The following is a 9,856-nucleotide window of genomic DNA, read 5'->3' as shown; positions in this document are numbered from 1 at the left end:
TATTGTACTATTAGTTATTAGCTGGTGAAAGATTAACATAAAGGACGGGATCAAGACGATGGAAAGCAACGGCGTCGGAGACGAGGAGTGTTTATAACTTATAAAAATGGTCATCCATAGGACATCCAACTTGGCTTACTTGCCTCCCCTATTTTGTATGCTCCACTTTCATTACATTACAATGCTAGTTGTTGTGAAATCTTTAGATGAAATCATACATACAGTATATTTCAACTATCCAGCTCCTTCTCCCTCTTTATTAATTAATTAATCGTCACCTCTTGGATAAAAATCAACTAGTCAAGTGTCCGTGCGTTGAAACGGCAAACAAAATATTCAACAAAATATTAGTGCATAATGATTACATAAAAACAAATATCACATATTATCGATCTCAATCTTATAAATTCTCTCGTAACAACCAATACAAAATTTCAGGGGGGCGCGGGGAGGCAGTGTGGGGTGGCAGTGTGGCCGTGTGGGAAGGGAGGTTGGGGACGAAGATGATGTGGACCCGAAGGGAGGCAGGACAGAGAAGTGCGTAGGACAGTGGGTTAATTCGTAGAATTTCAGGGGGTATTTGTAAAAGTAATCCATATTATTGGTAGCTTTGGTTATGTCAACAATTATCCAAATTACTGCTTTTATTTATCTGAGCATTTTAGTAATATAAAATGATGAATACATTCGTAGCAAATACATGTTAGCAACATGAAATATTTTGTGGTTCACATAGGAGCAGGAGATATCCTCAACCAAAATGCCATGTATTTCTATTTTCTAACCAGCAGGAGCTTTGTACATCACAAAAAATATTGCATAAATGAATTTCTATCAATATGATAAGGAGTGTCACTAAGTCTATGCAACAAATAGCATCATGTGTTAAATTCACTACTTACTGTAACTTTTCTATCGAAGAAGTAATTGAGAATATCATCAAGCCATAGACAATTGTAGTAAAAAAATTGATGCTCCTTCCAAAAATTGAAGCAAGAAAAAACAGAGGGGAAAAACAAAAAATATCTGAATAGCAATAAACAAAAAATATCTATGCATTATGCATAGGTAGCTTCACCAGATCGATGTACAACCACAATTAGCAAGGTGCTAGAACCAATTTCATGTCAAAATAGAAGGTGCCACAATCACATTTAGGTTAGTTGGAGACTCACAAGATGATAGTTGTGAGGCAGAGGGGCTCAAGACGGTATGTTGTGAGGCGCAGGGTCTCAAGAACAGGATGTTGGAAGTGCTACTGCTCCAGTTCGTGGCTACCGTGGGACGAGATGCATAAGGCTGGCAGGACGGCGGTTGAGAATGCAGGCGAGCGAGGATAGCGGGCGCGATAAGGTTAGCGCATGTGTCGAACGCGGGCTGGCGAGGGTGCAAGGCGCGATAAGGCTGTTGAGTGAGCGCAAAATGCATAGACAACGAGCGGGCGTGGATGGCGATCGCGGCATGCACGGACGCAGTTGGAGCAGACTCGGCAAGAACGGAGCACGATGTGGATTTCGGGAGGTCGCAGTTGGTGCACCCACGGTTACGGGTGGGTTTATGACGAGCGGAGGGGTTGTGAGATTTTCAGGGCGCTTGGACCAGTTAAAAGCTTCACGGTAATGGAGGCGTGGCAGAGGCGGCGTGTGGAGGGAGGTCGCGGGGAGGCAACGAGCAGAGCAGCGAAGTGGGGAGGGAGGGCGTGGGGAGGCAGCGTGGGGAGGGAGGTTGGGGACGAATATGGTGTAGGCCCAGAGGGAGGCGAGACAGAAAAGTGCGTAGGACAGTGGACTGATTCGTAAAATTTCAGGGGTGTGTTTGTAAAAAAATGATGAAAGTCGATCGTTGAAACTAGTTCTTTAATATAGCAGAGGTTTACGGTGTTGCTTGCCCACTTTGCTTAACATGCATCTTTTAAATATTACAGTAGTGATACATACCGGCCATCCAACCTCGCAACTTCTATAACAAAGCTAGTTTTAAAATTACGTTTCTCAAACCTGCGTGCATTATTATACGATGGTTGTACGTAAACTTTTTAAATGTTATTAGAAGGCACTTGCTCCGTCACAAAATATAGGCCGTTTTAGTTTTGTGCTGAGTTAGAATTCTCTGCATTTAACCAAATTTATAAAAAAATCATTAATATCCCAAAGTGTCAAAGTAAGCTTAGTTAAATCACCATGTAATATGTATTGTAAGTGCCTTTTGTGTCCACTACAGATATTAGTATGTATTTATTTAAATTTAGTCAGAACTCAGAACTAAAATATAACTTAGCATAAGATCGAAATGGTATACATCTTGGAATGGGTGGAGCATATAACATCGGTTGCATAAATAAATGCTCTATCTGTTCTAAAATATAGTTTTCTAGTCCTTTTTCGTCCATATTTAAATAAATGATAATGAATCTAGACATACATATCAATCACATTCTTAGATTTACTAATAAATGTATGTTTAGTATAAAAAGAATACTATTTTGAGATGGATGTTTGTGCATTGGTACTGCTGCTATATATCATATAGATAGACTTTGTTTCAATAAAACGTAAAAATATGTATGTTTTGTTGATTATGTGGGTTTAACTCTAGAGCCTACAATCAAGGTTTTAACCCTCGTCTGTTCACAACTTTATCTTATTTTTGTATAAATCATGAAAGAGGAAGGATGACATAACGTGAATGTGGAAACCATAGAAACTGATGCTTTATAGAGTAGAGACGATGTCGTCATTGACAACTTCTAGCCCTTATCAAATGTCTAGAATTAAATACGTGTGTAATCTTTTTTTAGTTTTTAAATTGAATTAACCTTAATAGCACATAAAGCAACCTTGTTTTCTCTTACTACCAGAAAATAGGATATCTTTAGCGGCTAATTTTTTTTCTTGATGGGTAAAGTTAAACCCTAAAAGAATATATCATTAACTTGACACCAGTATGGAACCTTTAAGGAAAATGCCCTGGCGGTTTGAAGTAGCACTTAAAAAGTATACTAGTCGGTTGCCCGTGCGTTGCAACGGCTTACAACAATACTCATATATCTTATCAACAAAAAAATTTAAGATTTTTTATTGATTGTCTCTGCTCTCCGTATAATATTTTTTGATTTAGCTAACCGATGTTATTATTTACTCCATCCAATATGTCTTGGTACAACACGGCCAATGAAGTGAGCGATTAGAAGAGAGTTCACAACGACTGACTGAACGCACAAAGATTGTAAAATGACATAATTCCACAATACAAAGACCAAATAAGAGAAAGTTTGTGAGCTCAAGTTTCTAAAATAAGTCACATGAACTCAAACTTATAAAAAAGATAAATCAAAATATGAAGTGATTGCTAAAGTCAGGCATCAATAAAAACTGGATGCGCTCCATATAAATTATGCTACTTTGTAGCAATTACTAACATTTAAAACCAATAAATAACCTTTCATTTTACTGTTATTGTGATAAATTATTGTTGCTCCATCCAATTCAGCAACCTCAAACACCATAGAGTCCATTGCGTCAATGTGGTCTCAGAAACGACCTAATGCTTGCAAGAGTCAAGAACGTCGTGTCGTGCTTGAGCTGTAGCATCGGTCCGTAGTGCTGGTCCGGCTCGACACGATTATATATTTTTATTTTACAAAAAACGTATATAAATATATATAATTTATATTCAATATTAAAAACATTTGAGCATGATATTCTATTGGTTAGATAACTTTACCTAGTGTCTCCTACCCTTCTTTCATTAGGGCATGAGTTCGAATCCCACCTCCTGCACTATATTTTAACATTTTTACGCTAATTTAATCAAATGGGCCGACGGACTAACGGGCTGGCTCGGAACAGTCAGCAGGCCGGTATGACGTGCCTGGGTCAGAGTTGTGACCCGCGCGCGTCTGGCCCGTGCCGGGCCGCCGTTTAGCCATTTATAGACGTGCAACGGATTAATTTGAAATAGCTGTGAGAGGTTATTTGTAAAAAAGATGACGCGCGACGACCGTTGAAACTGGTGCTTTAAGTATAGTATAGATTATAGGTGCATGTCATATTTCCTTGATATTGTGAAAAAAAAACATGACACCACCTATTTACCCCCACTTCCTTAGCGGCCAGTCTCCAAGATATTTCAATTTTTCTCGTTAAATTATCGAAAAAAATATCAAGAAGGCAAAACCCCTCCTCCGGTCCTCCTCTCCCCACCCCACAGCCCACAGGTACAGGTCCCCTCACCCCCAAGAATGCAACTTGGGCAAATTGCTAAAATGTAGAGCCCACTTAAAGATGATTTATAGTCGAATTAATTAAAGTGAGCACACATGACACAACTGGATACTCCATATGCAACAGTGCGAGCCAGGACAAGTTGGCCCACTTTGCATATATAAATGGCTGTGCCCCTGATCAACCTCTCTTCACTAACCCCAACCCGTCGCCGCAAGAAATTCCAGCGCACACGAGATCAGGAGACGAAATCGGAGCAGGAGGACAAGGACAAGCAGGCAGCTAGCCGCAAAGATGCCGTGCATCCAGGCGTCCAGCCCCGGCGGCATGCCGCACCAGCACGGCCGCGGGCGGGTCCTCGGCGGCGGCGTCGGGTGCGCGGCGGAGGTGGCCGCGGCCGTCGCGGCGAGCGCGGGGGGGATGCGGTGCGGGGCGCACGACGGCGAGGTGCCGGCGGAGGCAGCGCGGCACCACGAGCACGCGGCGGCGGGGCCCGGGCGGTGCTGCTCCGCGGTGGTGCAGCACGTGGCGGCGCCGGCGGCGGCGGTGTGGTCCGTGGTGCGGCGGTTCGACCAGCCGCAGGTGTACAAGCGGTTCGTGCGCAGCTGCGCGCTGCTGGCGGGCGACGGCGGCGTGGGCACCCTCCGCGAGGTGCGCGTGGTGTCGGGGCTCCCCGCGGCGTCCAGCCGCGAGCGCCTGGAGGTCCTGGACGACGAGAGCCACGTGCTCAGCTTCCGCGTCGTGGGCGGCGAGCACCGGCTCCGGAACTACCTCTCGGTCACCACCGTCCACCCGTCCCCGGCCGCGCCCGACGCCGCCACCGTGGTCGTGGAGTCGTACGTGGTGGACGTGCCGCCGGGCAACACCCCCGAGGACACCCGCGTGTTCGTCGACACCATCGTCAAGTGCAACCTCCAGTCGCTGGCCACGACCGCCGAGAAGCTCGCGGCCGTGTAGGCGTGGACGGAGGAGGGGACTCCATCTCCGTTGGGTGATCGATGGTTTTCTTTTTTTTTCCGGGGAGGAAGGACCGGATCGGAGGGAGGAGGGATGCGTGTTTGTACGGCGCGTGACCTTCTGTCTCTCTCTCTCTCTCCTTCTTCTTTGGCCTTTTCACATTAGTGTCCCCCTTGGTTTTCGTTATTATTCTTTTTTCTCGTTGTTGCGAGAGACACACAGCACAGCAAGCCCTCCCTAGCTACTCTCGCTTGTGCAGAGATTCGAGAGACGATCAACAAGATGACAAGTAAATCTGTAGAGATCTAAGTTCTGGCGCACGATCGATTCCTCTGGATGTATATATGTTTGATGGTAACAGAGATATGGTTTGTGGAGAGCATGAAACTTTTCGATCGATCGAGCTTGTAACACGCAGCAAGCTGATGAGGAAGTAGCAACAGTAACACCAGCCAGTCATGCATCTATTTATCTCTACATACATATATACCTGATCAGTTCGATTTATCTGGAACACGTACGATATGTGCAGTATACACAAAGCAGCATCCAATATAAAACTGCATATACTCAAAAGCGACGATCGACATACACGAGAAGCGACTAGCTAGCTAGCTAGTTTAGCAGAGATCGACCACCATTATATTTAGTTTACAATCACATCATCACAGGGGTGGGGGGAGGGGTGTCCCGTGTCCGTACAGAGATTGATTTCTAGCCACTCGGTCATCGGACCCTATCATTCATGGTAGCCGTAGGAGTGGGGGAGCCGGAGGACGACGATGGAGTTGGAGCCCTTTGTTGAGACGATAAGCGAAACCCAGGGTGCGCGCGGCCAAAGTGCCGCCCACTTGCGGCGCGTCGCGACGTCTCGAGCTGTACTACCCGTCCCAGCCAGCCAGCCAGGCCAACTTGCGCGGGCGGAGGCCCGCCCTGTCGTTGCTTGCTTCTTCCAATCCACCACTACCACCACCACCACCCACCTATCGCGCCCCGCCCTCTTCCACCGGCCGTTCCGTTTCCAAAGCGCTCCTTGACCTCGCTTCTAATAATTTATTTACTACTAGCATTTCTCCTATACAGATAACACGGGAGCACGCTATTATTATTGTTAGTTGTAAAAGAGACAGCAGGTCGCTGGCTACCTGCAACTTGCGCGTACGTTGCGATCGAGACCGGCGGCGGCAACTTGGCCGTCGTCGGTAAAAGAGAAAGAGCGGGAGGAAGAGGGAGCACGCACGGGGACAGGCCAGGTCAGCACACGTACGTGACGCGCGTAAATAACTGCGCAAGTGGGGGGGGGGGCGATCAACTTGCGTGTGTGTCAGATCGCGCGTGATTAGCATCGCACGGCTGCTTCCCTCCGCTCCTTTATTTAATTTCCCCTGTCTACTTGGCAATTTGGCTTATGGGCGATCTTTTCCTCCACCCGATCGATCCACTTGCTTCTTTTGCCTTCTGGAACGGGCTGCTGTACTACCGTATCTGCCGGACGGACTGGACCTCTTCCTCTCTTTTTTTCCCGCCGAGGGGGAGGAAGCTTCTTTTCCCCCGTCCGTTTGCTTCGTATATTCGTTTCAATCTGTTCTAGTTTTATTCATCTAGTAAAAAAACAAACAAAGATGGTTTTTATTCGAAAATTTTCAACAGCAACAACAAAATATCAAACTGGACCCTTCACGGCTTCTCGGCCAGGCTATGTACGAACCGTACGTAACACGATGCGTGTCGTGTGCATGAGGAATCGTATGTCATCTATTACCTTTATGAACGAATGAACCGACGTAGAACGTGCAACGACAGTCACTAGAGACGCACGCACCAGCTAGACATCTCAAGTCCTGCGTTCCCGTTAGGGATGGTAATGGAAACCCGATCACCGATTCCCCATAAGAAATTCATCCGTTAAAGGATAGGGATGGAGCTAATTTGATCCCCACAGGAAGTTAAATTGTACAAATTCATTCCCAATCGAGTCTAGTGAGTTCAGGTATAGTTTGTCACTCCCCGTCCTCGATACCTGCCTACCCGATCCGCTTGAATAAGTTGTGGCATGTGGTGCTTTCCAAACTCCTGAAATCCCGTCTCCACTTCTCTAGCTCAGCATACATCCACCCAAAGTTGGATAGGCCTAGTGGCCCACCACCCACCGAGCATCTCACAGCCCAACGTCCCAACACCTAGCCTATAGCGTTGAGCGCTCTGCCTATGCCGACTGCCCAAGTCCGGATCTATAATATAACGCTGAGCGCTCAAGCCTTGTTGCACTAGCAAGATACACGAGTGAACCAATAATCTGAGAATATCTTAATTGATCTAAACCAATTCTCTTGTTCTTTCGCAGTGTCACAATGGGATCGTAAGGTGTTGGAGAAGGCTTGCAATCAGAGAAGTCGAATCGCTTTAAAAAAACTTTTCAACATAGTGAGATTGCAAGAGAGTAATCCCACCATCTGCCTTGATCAGCTTGATGTTTAGAATCACATTAGCTTCTCCTAGATCTTTCATATCAAAACTCTTTGATAGAAAAGACTTGATTTCATTGATCACATCAATGTTTATGCCAAATATCAATATATCATCAACATATAGGCACAATATAACTCCTTCGCCCACACCATAGCGATAATACACACACATGTCAGCCTCATTAATGGCAAAGCCTGTAGACGTTATAGTCATGTCAAACTTCTCATGCCACTGCTTTGGTGCTTGTTTCAGACCATACCAAAATTTCAATAACTTGCACACCTTGCTCTCTTGACCCTTAACTACAAATCCATCAGGTTGTTTCATATAGATTCCTCGTCGAGCTCTCTATTAAGAAAAGTTATCTTTGCATCCATTTGAAGGATAAGAAGACCATACGAGACAACCAAGGAAAGTAGTACTCGAATAGTAGTCATTCTAGCAACACGTGAGTAAGTACCAAAGAAGTCTTCTTCTTTCTTAGCATATCCTTTAGCCACAAGCCTAGCCTTGTACTTCTTAATTGTACCATCAGGCTTGAGCTTCTTTTTAAACACCCACTTACAACCCACAGGTTTACAACCATAGGGTCGATTAGTGACCTCCCACATACCATTCGAAAGAATTGAGTCCATCTCATTCTAAATTGCTTCTTTCCAATCATATGCATCTAGATATGCAAATGCTTCCTCAATGATAGAAGAACTATCGTCCACATGGTACACAATGAAATCATCACAAAAGGATTTTTCAATCCTTTGTCTCTTGCTCCTTTTAGAAGCATCATTGTCATCCTCCTGTAGAACACTCTAATGTGGTTGTTCAAAACACCCAATATGTGTATTATGCTCAGGAGTTATATCAAAAGAGTATCTAGATTTGTTATGACTGTCTTTCATTGGAAATATGTGTTCAAAGAAAGTAGTCTCACGTGATTCCATAATAGTATCTACATACACATCAGGAACTTCAGATTTAACTACTAAAAATCTATAAGCTAAGCTACAAGAAGCATAACCTAGAAATACACAATCCATTGTCCTTGGTACAAGCTTGCGCTTTTTATTAATTGCTACATTGACTTTCGCCATGCACCCCCAAGTGCACAAGTATGAAAGTGATGGTTTTCTCCTAGCCCGCTTCTCATAAGGGGTTTTCTCTTTTTTGCCCATAGGAATTCTATTCAGAACATGACACAAAGTCAAGACTGCCTCCTCCCACCATGCCTTAGTTAAACCTTCTAGTGTTGTAGGTCCCTCGAGTCTTTTCCTTCTTCTCTCTATGCGAGCTCGTTCGGGTACCCTCCTCCTTTAAAAGCGGGGGAGAGAGAGAGAGAGACCAAGTGCCCCTGTATGCATATCTCCTCGCTAGCTGGCGCTTTTCTTCACTTATAGACTAGAGTAGTGCCTCCCAAAGGGGGGCTGTCCGAGGCAACGGTTTGACCGACCTGCCCTTTTTCCAGGGTTCCCTCTTATCCCCTTGCCGGCTAATCCCTAGCTTGCTTTTTTAGGGTGGTGGCTCCATGTCTCGGTCAACCACCTTGTCGACCCCCTTGGAGTGGATGGAGGACGTCCTTTTAAGGGATTTAAGCACGACTTAGTCAACCCTAGAGGTGGCTAACGCTAAGGTGTGGCGTCTGCAATTGTGACTAGCAGTTCTCAGCGATCCAGGGGGCAAGTAGTCTTTCTTGGTCCAGCCTCTGGGCTCTCGGTCTTTTTTAGACTCCTAACAATTTGGGAGTTTATCGCATGACCTAGGACTAAAGCGCTGGTTTTTTCCAATATGTAGATTGGGCTACAAGATTTGTTCGTGTGCGATGGAGGAATTAGAGATTGCCTCTCCTTGACGTCCTGGAGTGCATTTGTGAGGTTGTGGACGACGACTTTCACCATTGCGCAACTACATTGCGATGTCTGCCTCCATGATGTTGTCGGCCTGCGTGCCTGAACAACATCTACAGACTTGGATCTCGTAACAAGAGACTTGGACGCCATGGCGAACGTTGTGCTCCGGGTGGTGTCGGTGGAAGAAATAATTTATGATCTTGCATAGCCTTGTTTCTTGGCCCGATTGTTCTCGCAATACATATGGTCCTTAGTCCCTCAGACCCTGGTTGGTCCTAGGATCATTCTCGGTCCGAGGGGCGCTATTCGTGTGACTTTCTCTCATTCACCATACTCGTGTAGGATGAGCCCCAAGCCCCTGCT

General features: G+C 45.5%; 1 protein-coding gene across 1 annotated transcript; it reads left to right on the top strand.

Annotated features, from left to right (window-relative positions):
* Positions 1-4,440: 4,440 nt before the first annotated feature.
* LOC103634514 (abscisic acid receptor PYL4-like) lies at positions 4,441-5,558 on the top strand. Its single transcript, NM_001319727.2, has one exon. It carries the CDS (start codon positions 4,518-4,520, stop codon positions 5,178-5,180), a length of 663 nt encoding a protein of 220 aa, NP_001306656.1. The 5' UTR covers positions 4,441-4,517; the 3' UTR covers positions 5,181-5,558.
* The last annotated feature ends 4,298 nt before the right edge of the window (positions 5,559-9,856 follow it).

This window comes from Zea mays, chromosome 1, assembly GCF_902167145.1.
Source record: "Zea mays cultivar B73 chromosome 1, Zm-B73-REFERENCE-NAM-5.0, whole genome shotgun sequence".
In the NCBI taxonomy this organism is placed as follows: domain Eukaryota; kingdom Viridiplantae; phylum Streptophyta; class Magnoliopsida; order Poales; family Poaceae; genus Zea; species Zea mays.
Note: the sequence above shows the minus strand (reverse complement) of the source record. Positions and strands in the feature narration are given on the sequence as shown.

Coding starts and splice junctions, on each gene's coding strand:
- LOC103634514 (NM_001319727.2), top strand. CDS start 4,518: ATGCCGTGCATCCAGGCGTCCAGCCCCGGCGGCATGCCGCACCAGCAC.